Here is a 21,454-nt window from a genome sequence, read left to right on the forward strand (position 1 = left end):
GAAAAAACATTGTTACTTAAACAGCACTCTGAAGCACCTTACAGACAAAACTAGCATTGGCTGAGGACTAAATATTCTCCTAATAAAACCTAGTGAATTCTTTAACAGAGGACCAGATGGCAGCCTTACAAATCTGCTGGACAGAAGACTAATGCTGAAAGCCCAAAATACCCTGACAGGGAGTAGCAACATGAACAACCTCCTACATAAAAGCTTTCACCAGAGAACGAGAAGCTAGCGGTCTTTGGAACAGAACAACCAAGGCCAAAATATGAACCTTGAGAGTGCTCAAAACGAAACCTTGATACAATCCTGACTGTAGGAAATGCAGAATATGTCTCACAGAATACTTCAAAGTATAAAAATGCTGCTGTTCGCACTAGGTGAAGTAAGCATTCCAGGTGCAAAGATAGACCTTGTGTGAGGAAGATTTCCTTTTCTGCAACAAAGTTAGGATGACCAATTCAGACAGACCCCTTTCACTCAGGATTTGGGCTTCCAACAGTCAAGCTGTCAAAGCAAGCGATCAAGAAACAGAATGGAATACTGAATCCAGAGACAGAAGATCCGGATTGTCCTGAAGAGCACAATGTCTGTGTACCGCACACGTGTGGGCCAGATTAGAGCCATGAGGACCACCAGAATTTTCTCTGCAGAGCAGATAAGGAATAATCTTAAAGAAAAGGAAGATGTAAATCAGAAAGAACTAACCCTACAGAGTTTCCAGAGCATCCACTGCAAAAAAAATGCAGATCTCTGGTCTTGGTGTACCCCACCATCTTCAATTTTTTTTTTTTTTTTTATTAAAACTTTTTTATTTCCCCCAAAAAATGATTGTACAATTTTCCAATGCACAAACATTATGTCTTTTGTTCAGCACAATTATTATACATATTACTCACGTAGGCGATGGCCAGAAGTCTCTAGTCAATGAATGAATGAATAACTTGTATAGCGCTACATATGTGAACTAAATCGCCTCAGGGCGCTTTTGCTGCCAGTTTCCGTCTGGGTTTTCAGAAGAGATGGGTCTTGAGCTTCTTCCCGAAGGCCAGATAGTTTTCCAACGAGCAGATGTCCGCGGGTAGAGCATTCCATAGCTGTGATCCTTGTACTGCGAACCTTTGTTCGTCTTTTAATTTGTAACGGGTCTTGGGGATGTGGAGGAGGTTCTGGTCAGTTGACCGGAGAGTGCGACCTGGGGTGTAGTGCTTTATTTTGTCACAGAGGTATTGTGGGGCTTTTCCTTGTGCACATTTGTGAGTGAGGCAGAGGGTCTTGAATGTAACTCGATCCTTCATGGCTAGCCAATGAAGGTTCTTCAGGGATGGGGTGATTGATTCCGAGGATTTTTTTCCAGTTACTAGTCTGGCTGCTGTGTTCTGGACGGTTTCTAGATGTGAAATTTGGTATTTTGGAAGTCCTAGTTAGAGAGAATTTGTGTAGTCGAGTTGGGAATTGATGATTGTTCCAACTACTGCTGCTGTATCTCCTTCTGGGATGAAGGGGATGAGTCTGCGCAGTAGGTAAAGAAGGTAGTGGGATCCGCTGACTACTGATCCTAATTGTGCATCCATCATCATGTTTGAGTGAAAGATGATTCGGAGGCCTTTGTCTTTAGTGCTGGGGGTGATGGGTTGTCCGAGGATGGTGAGTGGTGTGGTGTCATGCCAGGGTTTTCGTTTCGGTTTGCATGAAGGAAGAGGAGTTCTGTTTGGATCCGTTGAGTTTAAGGGAGCACTTCGTTATCCAATCATCGATCAATGAGAGACAGTTTTCAAGTGCCTGGTATTGGTCTTTTTTGTTGGTGATGCGTAGGTAGAGTTGGATGTCATCCGCATAGGAGTGATAAAGTAGATCCTGGTTGCTGATGATTTTGAGGATTGGGCGGAGATAGATGTTAAAGAGCACAGATGACAGGGGTGATCCTTGAGGGACTCCACATGTAATTATTCGTGCTTCCAAAGTGAATGTTCCTAGCTTCACTTTCTGAGATCGGTTTTCTAGAAAGGATGCGAACCAGGGTAAGTCTGAGTCTGCAACTCCAGCTACTTCTGTGAGACGAGGAAGCAGGGTTTTGTTGGCTACTGTGTCGAAAGCTGCACTGAGGTCCAGCAGCACCAGGAGACACGATTCTCCTTCATCTGCTGCTTCGAGGGTGTCATCCCAGATTTTGAGGAGTGCAGTTTCTGTCCCGTTGCCAGGGTGGAAACCCGATTGTAGTGGGTCCAAGAGTTTATGGGTGTCCAGATGGAGTTGTAGCTGTTGTACTACTGCTTTCTCGATAATTTTGGAGAAGGTGTTGAGGCTTGTGACAGGTCTGCGTATTTTGGGTCTTTGGGATCAAGGTTAGGCTTCTTTTGGAGGGGTTTGATTGTGCTTTGCTTGAGGGAGGTCAGGACGATTCCTTCTTTACACGACTTGTTTATGAGATATGCTATGATAGGTGCCAGGATGTCGGTACATTCTTTCAGAAGCTTTGTGGGAATGATGTCGTTTGGTGATGTGCTGTCTCTGAGGTTTCTGATGATGGTTTTGGTGGTGTGAATGGTGATTGGGACCAGAGTAAATCCCGGTGGTTGTAGAAACTTTGTGTGTTTTTTTTTCTTCTTGTTCTGGCTGAGTGGGGTTATTTGCTATGTTCTTCTGAATTATTTCCCGGTTGCGATTTTGTTAATGAAAAAAATCAGATGACTCACTGCAGAATTCTTGTGTTTAATTTGATGGAAACTCTAAACAGGTGGTGTTCATAGTCTGGGCGACTAGTTTGAAGAATGCTCGAGGGCGGTTTATGGCTTTTGAGATGGTTTTGGAGAAATGTTCTTTTTTTGCTATGAAGATGGCTTTGATATCTTGTGGTGAGTGATTTGTAAGTTGTGTGGTTTTGCATTGTTGGGTTCCTTCTTCATGCTCCTTCAGCTCTTCTGCGTTCTTGTTTCAGTGATGTAAGAGAGTCATTGAACCAGCCCGAATTGTTTTTGCAGGTGGGTGCTCTGCGTATTGGTGCGACTATGTCTGCTGTCTTTAATAATGCTGTGTTAAGGGAGTTGAGTGTGTCTTCAGTTGAGTCGTTTTGGGTTAACACTGCTATTTTGTTGGATAGTGTAGTTTTGAAGAGTTGTGAGTATAATTTCTTCTGTGATCTTGTCCAGTGTATTGTCATCAATTATAAAGACTGTTACAATGTAGCAATACAGTAGATCTTTTGGGGTATCAATATATAATTTTCTATTATACAGATTGGAAGAGAATAAGCTGTATGGTACAGGTCCAGTGGGGTGGTACGCTAAAGAAGATGTGCTCTGCAGTGCTACACACATGTGTCAGTTGTATTAAGCCAATGGTCCCAGACTTTGTTATATTTTGCAGAGCACCCTCTATTAATGTAGACAAATTTTTTATAGGGCAATTGTCTATTAATGTCAGTTTTCCAGTCAGATAATCTAGGGGGAACCTGTCTCATCCAGAGTTGAGCAATAGTTTTCCGGGCAGAAAATAGGGTCTCCTGCATCAAAGTATTGGTGTATTTGTCAGTGTCAGCATCTGGGAAAATACCCAGTAGGCATGGCTTTGGGTCTAGGGTCAGCGGAGATCCCATATTGTGATATTGTGAAGAAAATCTACCAGAAACCTTGTATGTGGGGGCAGGACCACAGGAGGTGTTAGAATGTGCCTGTTTCTTGACTACATAGTAGACATTTGGAGGGTTGTCCCTGGGTGAATTTCGATATTCTTATAGGTGTGAGGTATGCACGGTGTAGGATATATGTTTGGGTCAGTCTGTCAGATAGCTTGGGTAAGACAGCTTTGCATGCGTCCAATGCTTCACTCCAGTCCTCATCTTCCAGGATTCCTAGGTATCCCTCCCATCTTGATTTTATATTGTAAGCTTTTTATATTGTAAACTATCTTCAATTGTTTTGAAACACTTTAGGGTGCAGCCATTCCCAGTTGCTGACAACTGAGGTAGACTGCCTGCCAGTTCACCATTCCAGCTCTGCCCAGGACAGGGATTAGCTCCACTTCACTTTGAGCTTGCCAAATTCTTGTTTCTCCTTGATGGTTGATGTATGTCTTGGTCATAGTGTTTTTGGGCTAAACTCTTGTCGGAAGACCACAGAGTTGGTAGAAAGGCCAAAGGGAAGCGCAACAAATTGTCAATAGTGTTGGCATAGGGCAATGATGACCGACCTTGCAGACTCTTTGTGAAGCTTTCTGGTTCTAATAAATTTGTTGAGGGTTTCAGATTCAAAATGAGATGAATGTTGCCATTTGGGCTTCAGAACCGTGAACCAGGTGGAATAAAACCCCTCAAATCTTTTCCCCTGAGGAGCCAAAACCATGATCCTGAGGAAATTAGTTGCTATAAGGCAATGTAGAGTGCCTCCTGCTGCTGAGGGGAGGAGGGAACATTGGAAGGCATGAATTGGGGAGAAAGGTAGGTTTAAAACTACAGCTTGTAACCCTGGGATAGTACGGATTGATCCAATAGGTCCAGAGGGTTCAAAGTCCAGACAGCTGCAAAGGTTGATAGACATCCCCCCATGTGTAGAAGTGTGGGCCACCCGTTACGACGGAGTGGGCTTGGTGGACTTTGCTGGCTTGGGAGTCCAGCGCTTGCAAAAAAAATGTTGGTCGTCTTGGAAGTAGAGAGCTGGGAAGGGGCAAAATGAAGCCTGGATAAACCAGGAAGACTCAAACATGCCAGTGTGCAGCCTTGTTCTCTTTTTATTAGGCAGAAGCATGCTCTTTCCACCAGTGACCTGCTTGAGCAAAGAGTCCAGAGGTTCACCAAAAAGACCCACACCTGCAAAAGGCATCCATTCTAGATGTCTTTTACAAGCCATCTTCGTTGTCCAGTATTTTAATAACATCATCTTGAACAGGTAGATGGAGAGTAGACATACCCTAAACATTTGTTTTATTGCTCTCCCTATACAGTATTGAAAGACGGTGAGTAATAGCATTTTTGATGTCCCATGGATCCGTGAGAATAAAAGCAGGGTCCTTAGCCATCCACAACACCAAACTGTGAGAGTCTCACAAACTTGGAGGACACATAAGTAAATAATGCCTTTAATATCACTGATAGTGGAATACACTGAAGAGACTATCCTATTTTTGTGGAACCAGAACAACCCATTGTGGGAAGGTAGAAAACTTTTTTTCCCTATCCTCGTGTAGGGTCTTCTGTACTGTAGAATATATAGGAAATGCTTTAGGAGGCCTTTTTGGATCCTGTGTTGGTAACTTGAAGTGTATGTGAAATTGGGGCTTCCAGTTTTAGATAGGATCACTTTCTGTCAGTCATGACTGTAAGTGTCCCCGAGTTCTGGGGAAATGTAAAAGAAACAGCTCTTTCCCACACAGAGTCCACAGTCCACTGATTGCAAAGAAGACTTCTCTAACCTCAGCCTCATGCTTTACCCTCTCTTCTTGTTGCATAGAAGGGTGCTAGCCAAGGGGTAAACAAATCCAAATCTGGACAGGAAGGAGGGATGGTTGTGGTCCGTCATCTGCCATAGCATGGAGGTTCGACCCATACAGTATCTCACAAAAATGAGTACATCCCTCACATTTTTGTAAATATTTTATTATATATTTTTATGTGACAACACTGAAGAAATGACACTTTGCTACAATGTAAAGTAGTGAGTGTACAGCTTGTATAACAGTGTAAATTTGCTGTCCCCTCAAAGTAAGTCAACACAAAGCCATTAATGTCTAAACCGCTGGCACCAAAAGTGAGTACACCCCAGGTGAAAATGTCCAAATTGGGCCCAATTAGCCATATTCCCTCCCCGGTGTCATGTGACTTGTTACAAGGTCTCAGGTGTGAATGGGGAGCAGGTGTGTTAAATTTGGTATTATCGCTCTCACTCTCTCATGCCGGTCACTGGAAGTTCAACATGGCCCCTCATGGCAAAGAACTCTCTGAGGATCTGAAAAAAAGAATTGTTGCTCTACATAAAGATGGCCTAGGCTATAAGAAGGTTGCCAAGACCCTGAAATGGAGCTGCAACGCGGTGGCCAAGACCATACAGCGGTTTAACAGGACAGGTTCCACTTAGAACAGACCTCGCCATGGTCAACAAAAGAAGTTGAATGCACGTGCTCAGCGTCGTATCCAGAGGTTGTCTTTGGGAAATGGATGTATGAGTGCTGCCAGCATTGCTGTAGAGGTTGAAAGGGTGGGGTCAGCCTGTAAGTGCTCAGACCATACCCCGCACACTTCATCAAATTGGTCTGCATGGCTCTCGTCCCAGAAGGAAGCCTCTTCTAAAGATAATGTACAAGAAAGCCTGCAAACAGTTTACTAAAGACAAGCAGACTAAAGACATGGATTGCTGGAGCCATGTCCTATGGTCTGATGAGACCAAAATAAACTTATTTGGTTCAGATGGTGTCAAACGTGTGTGGTGGCAACCAGATGAGAAGTACAGACAAGTGTGTTTTGCCTACAGTCAAGCATGGTGGTGGGAGTGTCATGGTCTGGGTCTGCATGAGTGCTGCCGGCACTGGGGAGCTACAGTTCATTGAAGGAACCATGAATGCCAACATGAACAGTGACATACCAAAGCCGAGCATGATCCGCTCCCTCCAGAGACTGGGCCGTGGGGCAGTATTCCAACATGATAATGACCCCAAACACACCTCCAAGATGACCACTGCCTTGCTAAATAAGCTAAGGGTAAAGGTGATGGACTGGCCAAGTATGTTTTCAGACCTAAACCCTATTGAGCAGCTGTGGGGCATCCTCAAATGGAAAGTGGAGGAGCGCAAGGTCTCTAACATCCACCAGCTCTCTTAGGTCGTCATGGAGGAGTGGAAGAGGACTCCAGTGGCAAACTGTGAAGCTCTTGTGAGCTCCATACCCAAGAGTGTTAAGGCAGTGCTGGAAAATAATGGTGGCCACACAAAATATTGACACTTTGGGCCCAATTCGGACATTTTCAGTTAGGGGTGTACTCACTTTTGTTGCCAGTGGTTTAGACATTAATGGTTGTGTGTTGAGTTATTTTAAGGGGGCAGCAAATGTACACTGTTAGATAAGCTGCACACTTACTACATTGTAGTGTAAATTTCTTCAGTGTTGTCACATGAAAAGATATAATAAAATATAATAAAATATTTGCAAAAATGTGAGGGGTGTGCTCACTTTCGTGAGATACTGTATATATTACCAAAAAGGACAAGTGAGGAGGGGATGGACCCTAACAGATGACAAATGGGCTCACTATGCTATTAAAGGAGGTTCCCACAGGACATTTCCCACCACCTGACCTTGTTTTGAGTATTCTTTTCGCCATCCCTTTTCTGCTGTTCTCCATTGTGAACATAAATACTGTGAGGAACTGAAGGTGCTCACGGGCCTGTTTAAAAGGGTTAACAGCTGTGCTTAGGCTGCGGGTGGCCCCAGAATGTGGCGCTGTGCATGTGTCCCTTTTAATAACAGCTGTTGTTTCCTGGCCATTTGTTATAGTCTGCCACTGTCTGGAATTTGTGTTAGACTTAATTGGCATCCAAAATGGCACCAGAGTCCTACCACAGATAAAGAGTAGGCTGCTGGGGCTGGATGACCCAACCAATTGGAGCAGGGTGGCCAAAGTAATGCCTGTGCTGTAGCAGCGCATGGAGCTGGAAGTGCAGAGCCTTGATGAGGCTGTGAGATAATGCAGCAAAAGGAACATGGAGAATAAAAACTTTCTGAGAAAAGACAGTCTGTTTCCCCCAAAACTTATGCCAATGGAAATTGGAGGCAGTGGAGAACCAGGATAACATGGCAGGTTGTGTAGGAAAGGCACTTACCAGCGGGGTGGTTGCTTTCTAAAAGTAAACATAGCATCCCGATCTTCACCCACTTTGGAAGAGCTCACCCCAAAAGGATCTTCAGGGACTGGGTTTTACCATCAAGACGTCTGCTCTATTCCTGTGGACTCCTGGGACTAACTCTCTGCATTGCGCACAGTGCCAAAGAGGGATGACAAACTCAGGATCCAGTGCCGCAAGAGACATTACAGGGCAACCCTGCTTCTTCATTCTTCATTGGAGTTCAGGGTACAGTCCCATTGGCATACCTAGGACACAGATACGGAAGTTGTGCTAAAACCTAAGCATCTGGAAAAATTTGAAAAAAATTGTTAAAGCTAGGAAAAAAATGTCCATTAGTAGAGAGGGGACAGCCTTCATCTAAGGAAAAACCAAGGATCTCTGGGAGTGGGAGGGATTATATATGGATCCTCACAGGTTTGTACCTGTGTCCATGCACCTGATGATACCTGCATATGACCCAGTTGTATCTGCCTTTGATTAGAGCCATTGAGGCCACATTTTCAAGAATTTGGCAGCTTTTAGCTTTAATTTTCAAAGTTTAGCTGAACAAGCTGCAGCTAGAAGCTGAATAGTTTCTATGCACAGCTACTCCATATTCTATCTGCTCCATTTTTAGTTAATTTTCCCACAGCGTTGCAAGTGGTTATGGGGTCAATTCACAAACTTTTCCTGCATGCAATAATGTGGCCATGTGACTCATTTGCATAAATTATTGCATGCGGTAAATTAAAGGGGTTGTAAATGTAAATGTTTTTTCACCTTAATGCATTCTATGCATTAAGGTGAAAAACATCTGACACTGCCTGCGCCCCCAGCCCCCCCCCCCCCCCCGTTTTACTTACCTGACCCCTCGAAAATCCCACACTCGCCCCCGCCGTCCTCTTCACCGCTCAGCCTGGCTGCTGATTAGCTGGAGTGGATGGATGGAAAGCAGCGCAGCCATTGGCTCGCCCTGCTGTCAATCACATCCACTGACGCGGAGCGCCGGGGGTGGGGCCGTGTGATACAGCGAGCTGCTATAGCCGCCGGTTGTATCACGGGAGCGCACCCGCAGGTGCTTCTCACCATGCGAGGGAGCTCGCATGAACGTGAGAAGTACCTGCGGGAGAAAGTAGAGACAGCCGCCGAGGGACCCCAGAAGAGCAGGTTTGGGGCCACTCTGTGCAAAACGAGCTGCACAGTGGAGGTAAGTATAACATGTTTGTTATTTAAAAAAAATTACTTTACAATCCCTTTAAGCTCAATTCATAAAAAAAAAATATAATGATTATGCAGTATTTTCTGCAAAATGAAAAATGAGCCGGTACATATAGTTTAAAAAGCTGTTAAGTCTAATTCACAAAAAGACCAGAGAGTAAAAAAGCATGCAATATTTACCATCAGGGTTTCTCTGGCGGGATTGTAATTGATAAGAACTACAATCTAGTTCAAGGTTATCTGCTGCTGTTTCTAATTAAAAAGTGTGTACATGCATGCATTCTAGAAGCAAAACTCTCTGACACAGCGTTCAGATCGGTTACTTCTTACACTTCTGATTTATTCCTGGGCGGTGTCAATATTTTATACACAAAGATACGTCATTGCTATGTCAGTCTAATGCTGCGTACACGCGACTGAATTGTCCGGCGGACTTAGTCCAGCAAACAATCCGGCAAACAATCTGCCGGACTTTCTAACGAACGGACTTGGCCACACACGGACACTCCGAAAGTCCGGCGATTTCTAACGCGATGACATACAGCACGTACGACGGGACTAGAAAAAGGAAGTTCAATAGCCAGTAGCCAATAGCTTCCTTCTCGTACTTGCTTCTGAGCATGCGTCATTCTTAGTCCACAAATTTTGATGCAAAACTACTTTCTAAGTCCGCCGGACTTTTCCATGAAAAAGTTTGCTGGAGCCCACACACAATCGAATTGTCCAGCGTAATGCGGTCCGGCGGACTAAGTCTGCCGGACAATTCGGACGTGTGTACGCGGCATAATAGGTACATCTCATTGGTTGAAATACAAGAGAAATGGAGGTTGATTGAAGCTGGTTCTGTTATCACGTATGCATTCTTCTATTGCGTGGGAAGCAGGGAGTAGACCAACCAGGGCCACCTGCCAGTGCCAATAGTGCCACCTGCCAGTTTCAAACCAGTGTCACCTGCCAGTGCCAACTAGTGTCACCTGCCAGTGCCAACCAGTGTCACCTGCCGATGCCATCTGGCAGTTCCACGTGCCTTCCAGTGGCAACCAGTGCCACCTGCCAGTGCCAGCCAGTTCCATCTGTTGCCAGCCTTACTCTTTCTGGTCAGCCCATACCCCTGATATAACAGCGTTTCAATGGAGTTATTGACTGGGTGCTCCATTGTGAGTTAGGGATAGGGGGTGAAAATGAGTGGCCTTAGCCCGGGAGCTGAAAAAAAAACTGGCTCCTAACTTTTTTAACTGGCTCCTAAATTCAAAGCAAATTTGTCAACCCCTGCCCTAATGTAAATCAAGAGCAAAAAAAAGTGTAGCTCTAATTACTGCAAACAGTATATCAAAGTACTCTAACCAGATAAGTTGGATACAAGTACCATACGGCAATGTATCATACAGGCTTGTCTTATCTGGTAAGAGTGTTTTATCTCTCTATCTGATTTCCACCTGTGTAGCTACCGAGATTGATTCAAGACTCACTCTGACTACAATTTTGGGCGATTGAGTTACTGATCACTTGTTTGGACTATTTATTGTGTGGGATTTTTTGTTATATCACCACAATTTTGGGCAACTGAATCACAGATCATTTGATTGGACTATTCACTGTGTGGGACTTTTTATTTTAATATCGTCGTGGGTTATCCCTTATACAGTTTATGCATGTATATTTGTTTATATACACTGATTTCTGATCTGGGATAAGCATTGCATATACTGCTGTGATTTACACATTGTCACTGTCTGAGCACATTGACACTTCATTATTATTTTCTTTGCAGTATTCAGCATTTTATCATATCATCACTGCTTGAGCACTTTGATATATTGTTTGCAGTAATTAGCGCTACACTTTTTTTTATTTCAGTCCCTAATGTAAATCCACCGTCAATCACACCGCACTGCCAACCTGAAAAAGAAAAAAACGTTCCCGCCGTCCATGAAGGCTGGCCGTCTAGGGCAGGCTTCGCTGTTTGTTTGACAGTTCTTATATAGGTAAGGGGCGGGGCTACCTTGTGACGTTGCCAGGCGGCCCCGCCCCTTACCCATAAAAGATCTGTCAAATGGCAGAGCCTACCGTAAGCGGGAAGCCTTCATGTGTACGATGGGAGCATTTTTTCCTTTTCGGGTCAACAGTCCGGTGGGCGGGGCGTGAGTGACAATGGATTTACATCGGGTGGACACTTTTTTTATTTTTTAATAGAGGACTTGTCAAAAACAGTCTCTGTGTTTTTATTTCTCTTTGACACTTTTTTGGTGAATAGGTAGGGGTACCATGTACCCCATACTCCTTCACATGGTGAGGGCCCCAGCCAGGTCAGGGTTGTTGGGGGGGGATCATTTTTAATTGTCTACATTTTTTTTTACATTCAGTTGAAGAGTCATCTACTGTTAAAAAGGAGTTCCAGCCTGGAGAATTTTTTTTTTAAGTCAGCAGCTACACATGCTGTAGCTGCTGACTATTAATATAAGGACACTTACCTGTCTACGGAGCATGTGATGTCGGCACCTGAAGCCGATCAATCCATCGGGTGCAGGCGCCAGCATCTTCACTAAGGGAAACAGGAAGTGAAGCCTTGCAGCTTTACAGCCTATTTCCTACTGTGCATGCGCGAGTCGCTCTGCGCTTTCTAAACGGTCCTGCTGTCTTCTGGTACCTGTGTGTCTCCCAGAAGGCAGCAGGGGCCATACATTGTGTAGATAGGCGCACAACAATCGTGGCAATCTTACCCAGAAGTGGTAAGTGGGTACCTGGTCACAGAGACACTGCTCGCCACCGAAGGGGGTGAACAGCCATTGGTTATGGCTGTTTACCACGTGATCGGCCGTGAGGAAGTCACGGCCGATCACAGATGGCCACACCCCGACTGTGCACGGCGCATGCGCGCAATCGTGAGCGCGCTGCGCGTGCACGTCGGTGGCGGCATGTTCCCCGGGTACACTGCTCGTCACCGACGCTGGTAAACAGCCATTGGCCGGCTGTTTACCCACGTGATCGGCTGTGATCCTTTCACAGCCGATCACTAAAATGTAAACAAACCGCGATAACGAGATGTTACCGGGTTGTTCTCCTCCTCACACACCGATCGTTACCGCTTAGTGTACACCAATCACACTGATTGCCTGCCTCCCCCCCCCCCAATAAAGAGGACCTGTCACCACCCCTCATAGTACCTGTCAATCACAGTCCATCAGCGTACCTGTCACAGTCCATCAGAGTATTTGAGTACCTGTCCCAGCCCATCAGAGTACCCGAGTACCTGTCCCAGCCCATCTGAGTACCCGAGTACCTGTCCCAGCCCATCAGAGTACCCGAGTACCTGTCCCGGCACATCAGAGTACCCTAGTACCTGTCACGACACATCAGAGTACCCGAGTACCTGTCATGGCACATCAGAGTACCCGAGTACCTGTCACGGCACATCAGAGTACCCGAGTACCTGTCACGGTCCATCAGGGTACCCGAGTACCTGTCACGGTCCATCAGGGTACCCGAGTACCTGTCACTGTCCATCAGGGTACCCGAGTACCTGTCACTGTCCATCAGGGTACCCGAGTACCTGTCACAGTCCATCAGGGTACCCGAGTACCTGTCACAGTCCATTAGAGTACCGAGTACCTGTCACACTCCATTAGAGTACCGAGTACCTGTCACGGTCCATCAGGGTACCCGAGTATCTGTCACGGTCCATCAGAGTACCCGAGTATCTGTCACAGTCCATTAGAGTACCCGAGTACCTGCCACGGTTCACCCGAGTACCTGTCACGGTTCATCCGAGTACCTGTCACAGTCCATCTGTGTACCAGAGTACCTGTCACAGTTCATCTGAGTACCTGTCACAGTTCATCTGAGTACCCGAGTACCTGTCACAGTCCATATAAGTACCTGTCACCGCCCTTCAGAGTACCCAAATACCAGTCACCAAACCATCAGAGTACCTGTCACCAGGCCATCAGAGTACCCGAGTACCTGTCACCAGGCCATCAGAGTACACGAGTACCTGTCACCAGGCCATCAGAGTACCCGAGTACCTGTCACCAGGCCATCAGAGTACCCGAGTACCTGTCACCAGGCCATCAGAGTACCCGAGTTCCTGTCACCAGGCCATCAGAGTACCCGAGTACCTGTCTCCAGCCCATCAGAGTACCCGAGTACCTATCTCCAGCCCATCAGAGTACCCGAGTACCTGTCACCAGGCCATCAGAGTACCCGAGTACCTGTCACCAGGCCATCAGAGTACCAGAGTACCTATCTCCAGCCCATCAGAGTACCCGAGTACCTATTTGCAGCCCATGTCTCATAGAATATACGTTGGGGTGTTTGCTTTCCAAAATGGGGTCATTTTGTGGGTAATTTCACTGTCCTGGTGGTCCAAAGTCTCACACTTGTGGTATCGCCGTACTCGGGAAGAGTAGCAGAATGTATTTTGGGGTGTAATTTGTTGTATGCATATGCTGTGTGTGAGACATAACCTGATAATATGACAATTTTGTAAAAAAATATAATAATAAAAAAAAAAATCTTCATTTTTCAAAAAATTGTGGGAAAAAATGACAGCTTAAAAAAACTCTCCATGCTACTTACTTAATACCTTGGAATGTCTACTTTGTAAAAAGGGGTCATTTGGGGGGTATTTGTACTTTCCTGACTTGTTAGTGTCTCAAAAAATGAGGTACACCTGATGTACTGAAGGCCTGATCAGATTTTCAGTGATTGGCACCATAGTTTGTAGACTCTATAATTTTCACAAAGACCAAATAATATACACTAATGTGGGTTATTTTTACCAAAGATATGTAGCAGTATAAATTTTGGCCAAAATTTATGAAGAAAAATTACTAATTAGCAAAAATTTATGACAGAAACAAAGAAAAAGGCATTTTTTTCACAAAATCTACGTTTTATTTTATTTATAGCACAAAAAATAAAAAACCCACTAGTGATTAAATACCACTAAAAGAAAGCTCTATTTGTGTGGAAAAAAGGACGCAAGTTTCATATGGATACAGTGTTGGATGACTGAGTAATTGTCATTCAAACTGTGAGAGCTCTGAAAGCTGAAAATTGGTCTGGTCAGGAAGGGGGTGTAACTGCACTGTATTGAGGTGGTTAATAAAACAGAGGCGGCGATCTGTCAGAAGAGCCAACTAGACAAAATCTCCAATTACGTCACTTCCGGTGACTCTCCAGCAGCAGTAATTGCAGATTTTGATGACTTGGCTGTTTTCACAGAACACGGCAGCGTATACACTATGGTACACAGCAAGTCGGCTGTTTTGACAGAACACCTGCTAAGGAGTAAAAAAAGTTGTCACAGCCTTGGAGGTGCCCCCCCCCCCCCCGGAATAACAAGGTCCACTCATTATATCATCAACCTTAGTGTGTACACTGCCCTGTGAAAACAGCCAAGTCGTTGAAATCTGCAATTACTGCTGCTGTAGAGTCAACGGAAGTGGTGTAATTGGAGATTTTGACGAGTTGGTTCTTTTGACAGAACACCGGCATTTGCAAGCATGGAAGTGGCAGCGAGACGTCAGTGCTAGGTTTCTCTTTTTAGATGGCATGTTGCCATGGTTAATGCAAAAAGGCGAAAATCTTGTGAGCTGCTAAACTTAATAAATGAAACAAAAAATAAATAATAAACTAGTGTAGCACTCCCCACATTTCCCTAAATGTGAATACAAAATTACATAACAAATGTGCGGCGCTAAGACCAAACAGTGAATAACTAAATTAAATTACCGTATTTATCGGCGTATAACACGCACTTTTTCCCCCTTAAAATCGGGGGAAAGTCGTGGGTGCGTGTTATACGCAGATCCCCACTGTCTGCGAGTCAAAAATACCGTGCGCGGCTGAAAAATACTGAGCGCCGCCGAAAAATACAGAGCCGATTGCTCGGCTCCGCTCGTAGTCCTGCCTCCCTGCTGTTTCTCTAGCGAGCGCTGCCGAAAAAGACCGAGCCGACTGTACTGTGTACTCGGCTCGGCTCGGCTTGCAGAAACAGCAGGGAGGCGGGACTACGAGCGGAGCCGAGCAAGTCAGCTCGGTCTTTTTCGGCCTCGCTCGGTCTGTCTCGGCGGCGGGAAATTTAAACATGGGCAGGGCTGCAAACGGCGCTGGCCAAGCTGCAAATGACACTGCAAAGCTGCAAACAGCGCTGGGCAAGCTGCAAATGACACTGATCATTCTGCAACGATAGACAAGGCTGCAGATGCACACTGATAAGGCTGCATTGACTGGCATTTAAATGTAAGTTTTTTTTTCCTTAAACTTGCCTCCTAAAACTTTTTTCCTTAAAATGCCCTCCTAAACTTGGGGTGCGTGTTATACGCCGCTGCGTGTTATACCCCGATAAATACGGTATATGAAATATATATATATATATATATATATATTGCACAAATCTACTGAAAATTATATTAAATAAATGAATATATTAAATTAATAATAAAACATACACTATGAAACAAATCCAAAAGTGTGCAAATAACATTCAATAATTTATGATGTCCAAAAATAAAGTGCAAGTGCTCCGTGTGCTGCACAATATCCTTAATATATATGTTGAATCAAATTCTTTGACAGTCCATTATAGAACCATAGATAAAAGTGATGCTAGAGCCTTCATGTAGTGCACACACAATCCTTGTGTACCCCTCCACCAGATGTAACATTACCTTAACCACTTGCTTACTGGGCACTTAAACCCCCCTCATGCCCAGAACAATTTTCAGCTTTCAGCGCTGATGCACTTTGAATGACAATTGCGCGGGCATACAACACTGTACCCAAATGAAATTTTTATCATTTTTTTCCCACAAATAGAGCTTTCTTTTGGTGGTATTTAGTTACAGCTCGGAGTTTTATTTTTTGCTAAACAAACAAAAAAAGATGCAAAAAAATAAAAATAAATAAATCATGTTTTAATAGTTTGTTATAAAATTTTGCAAACGGGTCATTTTTCTCCTTCATTGAAGTGCGCTGATTAGGCGGCACTGATGGCTGCATTGGTGGGCACTGATGGGCTGCATTGGTGGGCACTGATGGGCTGCATTGGTGGGCACTGATGGGCTGCACTGGTGGGCACTGATAGGCATAGTTAAGGCGGCACTAATAGGCACAGATAAGGCGGCACCGATGGGCACAGATAAGGCGGCACTGATGGGCAAAGATGGGCACAGATAAGATGGCATGGATGGGTGGCACGGATAAGTGGCACGGATGGGTGGCACGGATGGGCACTGATAGGTACCACTGATAGATGGGACTGATGGGCACTGATAGGTGGCACTGATAGGTGGCTCTGATAGGCGGCACTGCTGGGCACTGATGGGCGGCACTGCTGGGCACTGATGGGCGGCACTGCTGGGCACTGATGGGCGGCACTGGGTCGCAGCACCTTTGAGGCAGATTGTGGGCACTGTGGGTGGCACTGTTGGTGGCACTGCTGGGTGGCACTGTGGGTGGCATTGTGGGTGGCACTGTAGGTGGCACTGTGGGCACTATGGGCACTGATGGGGGGCACTTACTTTTATTCAGGATGGCACGGCGGTGGGCAGGTGGGCACTGGCAGGGGGCAGGTGGTCAGCTGTATTGCTGGCCGTGATCGGGACTGATGTCCCGATCACGGCCGCCGGTGATCGGCTTTTTTTTTCTCTCCTCGCGCTGTCAGCGCGAGGAGGAATAATAGCCGATTACCGGCTCCGTTCTATCACATGATCAGCTGTCATTGGCTGACAGCTGATCACGTGATAAGGGGTCGGGATCGACCCCTTGCACGGATCGGTGATCAGGCGAGTCTCACGGACTCGCCGATCACAGAGCGCGCCGCGCGCGCCCCTCAGGGGGCGCGCAGGCTGCTCGTATCCGGGACGACGTCAATAGACGTCGTCCCGGAAGTGTAGGTCCGCGCTGTTGCCGTCATTTGGCAATAGCGCGGATCTGTAGTGGTTAAAGTGGAGGGCCACCCTGAAAACAAAAAAATATAAAAAATTACAAAAAAATCTAAAAAAAAAAAAATGAAAAAAAATTTTTTTTTTTACTTACCAGAAATGCCTGTTGCTAGGCACATAATCCTAATCTTCCTCTTCCTCCTCCGCGGAGATGTTCTGTCTTCTCTCCGCCGTGCGGCGTCTTCTGGGTAATGGGTCACGCTGTGTTCCAGAACACAGCGCGTCCCATTCAGAAAGTGCTGCGGGACTCGCGCATGTGCAGTAGGAAACGGGCAGTGAAGCCTTAAGGCTCCACTGCCTGTTTCCCTTAGAGGGAATGGCAGCGCCGGGACACGAGAGCCGAGAGACAGGTCGGCCTCGGGCGGCCGACATCGCGGGCGCCCTGGACAGGTAAGTGTGTTTATTAAGTCAGCAGCTGCAGTGTTTGCAGCTGCTGACTTTTTTTTTTTTTTTAAACTGCCCTCCTCTTTAAGGGCTTTGTATAAACGCCTGTAGTAAATGTTACCAGCATTAAGAGATCCTCCTGTGATTCCTCCTTTCTGTGTTAGCTATTTGGCTTTAAATGTGGATCAAGAACAACTCCTTCCTCCTGGTTACCAGCATCCTCCTCTCATATATGTCACATGTAGAAAGAGAGGCTTGTAATAGTGTGATATTGTCTTTAAATGGCTGTGCAGGGAGGACAAGTCTGATGATTGGAGCAGAGCAGGCTGAAAGTAAAAGAGGAAGTTTTGTATGCATTGTTAGAAAACAATGCTTTCTCTGAATGGCTGTTGTGATAGACTTTACTGTGTTCCAGGTATGAGACTGGAAGTCTCATCTCGAACCTGGAGCACGGTATGTTGTATGTAACCTCAGCTAAATACAGTTTATACCGCACATCCTGCGGCCTCACATGTTAGTGAGGGACATAGTTCGCTTGGGCCAGCCATGTAAAGTGTATGAAAAGCTGGAGTTCAGCTCTAAATATGGGTGCATTGTCTATGTGAAGTCACCTGGTGACCTGTAATGATTTTAGAACTATTTTTGGATTTTAAAAACAAATGAATGTACTGTGCATGTGTTTTTTCATAATGTTTCTAGGATGGGAAGGTCCTGCTCCTCCACGTGGCTGTGAAGTGTTTGTAGGAAAAATTCCTCGTGATATGTATGAAGATGAATTAGTTCCTGTTTTTGAACGAGCTGGAAAAATATATGAATTTCGGTTAATGATGGAATTTAGTGGGGAGAACAGAGGCTATGCCTTTGTCATGTACACAAACAAAGAGGATGCCTTGCAAGCTATTCGAATGTTAAACAATTTTGAGATTCGTCCTGGTAAATTTATTGGCGTTTGCGTTAGCTTGGACAACTGCAGACTCTTTATTGGATCCATCCCAAAGGAAAGGAAGAAAGAAGAAATATTGGAAGAAATGAGGAGCGTTACAGATGGAGTAGTGGATGTTATTGTGTACCCAAGTGCAAATGACAAAACCAAAAACCGTGGTTTTGCCTTTGTGGAATTTGAATCTCACAGAGCAGCAGCGATGGCGAGACGTAAATTAATTCCAGGTAATTCAATTCATTTTCTTTAGATTGGATGTTATGACAGCAGGGTTTTTGTTCAGAGGGTGGCGATTGCATAACCCCCCTCCTATACACAAACACACCTGGCAATGTACATTAGGTAATCTTACTACTGCTCTATTATGGCATCTGAATGAAAGGGAGATAGATAATCATATAGAGAGTTTTACTTTACATGCACTGATTAAGAATAGGGGAAACAGACAACTCTTGTGTGATCCACTTACAGTAGCAAGTCAGCCATATGCAAAGTATTTTATTGTTGAAATGTGCTGAAATGTGAAACATGAATTTATAAGAAAATAGTTTAATGGTTAACTCCACTTTGCTGGAAAAAAATAGCAAATTATATAGCATATACAATGGTGGCACAAGCCATATTGTGATTGAATTATATTGAAGGTTATTAAAAATTACCTTTCCTTTTCAATATGCAGTGCTTTCATTTTCTGCAAAAATGTAATGGTATGTGTCTAACTAGAGGCATTCTGTACACAGACGATGTACAGAACGCCACCCAAATATGTAATTTCCTGTTTTTGTAATTGACTTTCTGATTTTCCCAGAAGTCTGCACTAAGATAGACATTCTATTTTGAGCATCCTCTGCCACAAAAATGTAAATTTTGGTGAGGTACTCCCAAAAGAAAATCATGTCTAAAGGAAAGCAGACCCTGACATTTTCATATTTAGAGCCCTGCAGGTGCAGCAACAGATTTTTAATTACAAAACCACTCCCATACAGGTTCACTTTCCACATGGACACAGGCAAACAAACTGCCTGCAGCTCCATATATACCACTTGAAACTGCCTACCCATATGTATGTTAGGCAGTCTTCAAGTAATAATTTCCCATTTTGGCCTTACTATTTTTGGACATTTAATAAAATGTTTAATTTTAACCATATTTGAGGCTTTGTTGTGCCATTAAAGTCCATTTTTCTTGCACCTACCAAAATTACTCCTGCAGATGGCACTGTAAACCCACTGGCCTTGATTAATATATCGATCAATGGCTTTCTGCCTTAATGAACTCAAAAATATTTTTATTTCAGTCACTACAAAAATTCTACTATATTAATTATACAGTGCAAGACACAGGACTTGTATTTATTGATTGTTGGTTATATGCAGGCAAACTTCGAGTGATTGGACGTTGGCATAAAACTTGCTAGAGCTGCTAAGTTCACAATCATATAACCCTGCCCAATCAGTGAGACTTGTTTTTCTATTAGTGTCCTTAGGTGATGGACCTGTTCTTTGGAAAAGTATTCCATTTCGATTTTTTTTTCCTGTCAAGTTTTGGGATCGGTAACCCTCGGCGGTGTGTACGTTAGGGACCTACCTGGGCCCCACTATGTAGTACTGGCCTTTAATGATTGCTTTTGGCACTGAATCCTTTGTCAGGCGCTAACGTTTGTACAAAGTGAAGTGTGTACTCAACAGATCCAGGGCCCTGGTCCATTTCTATGGTTGGAAAACAGTAAAAATATCCTGCGCTTGGGTGTGTAGTCTATATATAGGTGGTGCCACCAACTGTTTAGATTCAAATGTAAAACGATGCCTGCGGTCTTGCAGCCCTCCTCAGAACAATGGGTATTTGTGAAACTGGAACAAAAATGAAAGAAGGAGGGCGCACTGACCTTGTGCATTACCAATGGTAGAGTTTTTAAAAAAAAAAAACATAAGTTTTATTAAAAACCATAAAAACAAGATTTATACTCACAAACGAGCTTGTAAGCAAGGCTTGTCAATTGGTGAGACTGCGTCTCTGGACACCTGCAACCTGGACCTGATGTCGAGGGGATCAGATGACATCCCAAATGGCTGACATGTTTCAAGGGCGAACCCTTGTTTGTCTTCCACCTGCCACTTCCTGGGACATCACTTCCGCCCGGGATTCTCGCCGCTTTGATCATACACCAGCCCTGCAGTTATGTGTGCATGTGCACACTTGTACATGCTCACACCAACATTGCCCTACTTCCTGGATATCTCTCCCTCCAGCGGTCTAACAATGAATTACATCAAGGCAATATATATTTATAAGGGCAAATCGGTGTGTACTCATACTGGGGATACCTCCATGGGCATAATTGGCATGTGGAGATGCATAGAGGACATAAAAAAATGCACAGTGGGTGGGACCAGCAATCGGCACCACAACCACAGCAATAAATAGTTGGCACACAAAAAACGGAATTGCAATAGTTATAATTTAAAATTGTTAAAAAATGTTCTCACAGGGCAATAGAAATAATCAAAGGAATCCCATAGCCATTCCATAAACCATTCCTAATGTCAAAACATATATCCACGCCTATACGTAACCCTCTGTACACCTACATGAATATAGATATATGCGTGTAATACTAAAAACATTAAAACATATATAGACACGTGTGCATGTAAACATACACACCATCATATACATGCATGTGTGCAACAATTCACCATCCGATCTTAAAAGGATTAACATGCGAACACCCATGTGCCGATACCATCCCCTCAGCAGATGCGGGCTTACCAGATGAATATGACCCAGGAGAATATATATTCCAAGGGCCGTACATGCTTTATGGTATCTGTGGAAACTCGAACTAGCAGGTGCTGGAATGCCAAAAACCATCAGATCAGCCTTTCCCCCACGCAAACAGTAACAATAGGTTTTCTCCAATCATATAGAGGCCCGACTCAGAATGACGAACACATAAAATGGAAAAATGGGGCCAAATAGCATAATTCCATTTAAAGTCAAAATTTATTTAAGAATATAATAACAAACTCACATTTCTATAGTTTATTAAGCACCTCAAAGACATCGTCTGGGATGATGTCTATGAGGATGAAACGCTTCGGGAGTACTCCACTGCCACATGTTTTTTGAAAGCGCTTGATAAGCTACAGAAATG

At 44.5% G+C, this 21,454-nt stretch overlaps 1 protein-coding gene across 1 annotated transcript in view; it reads left to right on the forward strand.

Moving 5' to 3' along the window:
- Window positions 1-21,454, forward strand: part of RBM46 (RNA binding motif protein 46) — an 88,192-nt gene that overhangs the window by 51,915 nt on the left and 14,823 nt on the right. The window contains exon 3 of the mRNA XM_077477084.1: window positions 18,060-18,527. Within this exon, the coding sequence (XP_077333210.1) occupies window positions 18,060-18,527 (468 nt within the window). The remainder of the gene's footprint in view (window positions 1-18,059; window positions 18,528-21,454) is intronic.

This window comes from Lithobates pipiens, unplaced genomic scaffold, assembly GCF_037356315.1.
Source record: "Lithobates pipiens isolate NorthernLeopardFrog02 unplaced genomic scaffold, aLitPip1_a1.2 Scaffold_13, whole genome shotgun sequence".
NCBI classification, from domain to species: domain Eukaryota; kingdom Metazoa; phylum Chordata; class Amphibia; order Anura; family Ranidae; genus Lithobates; species Lithobates pipiens.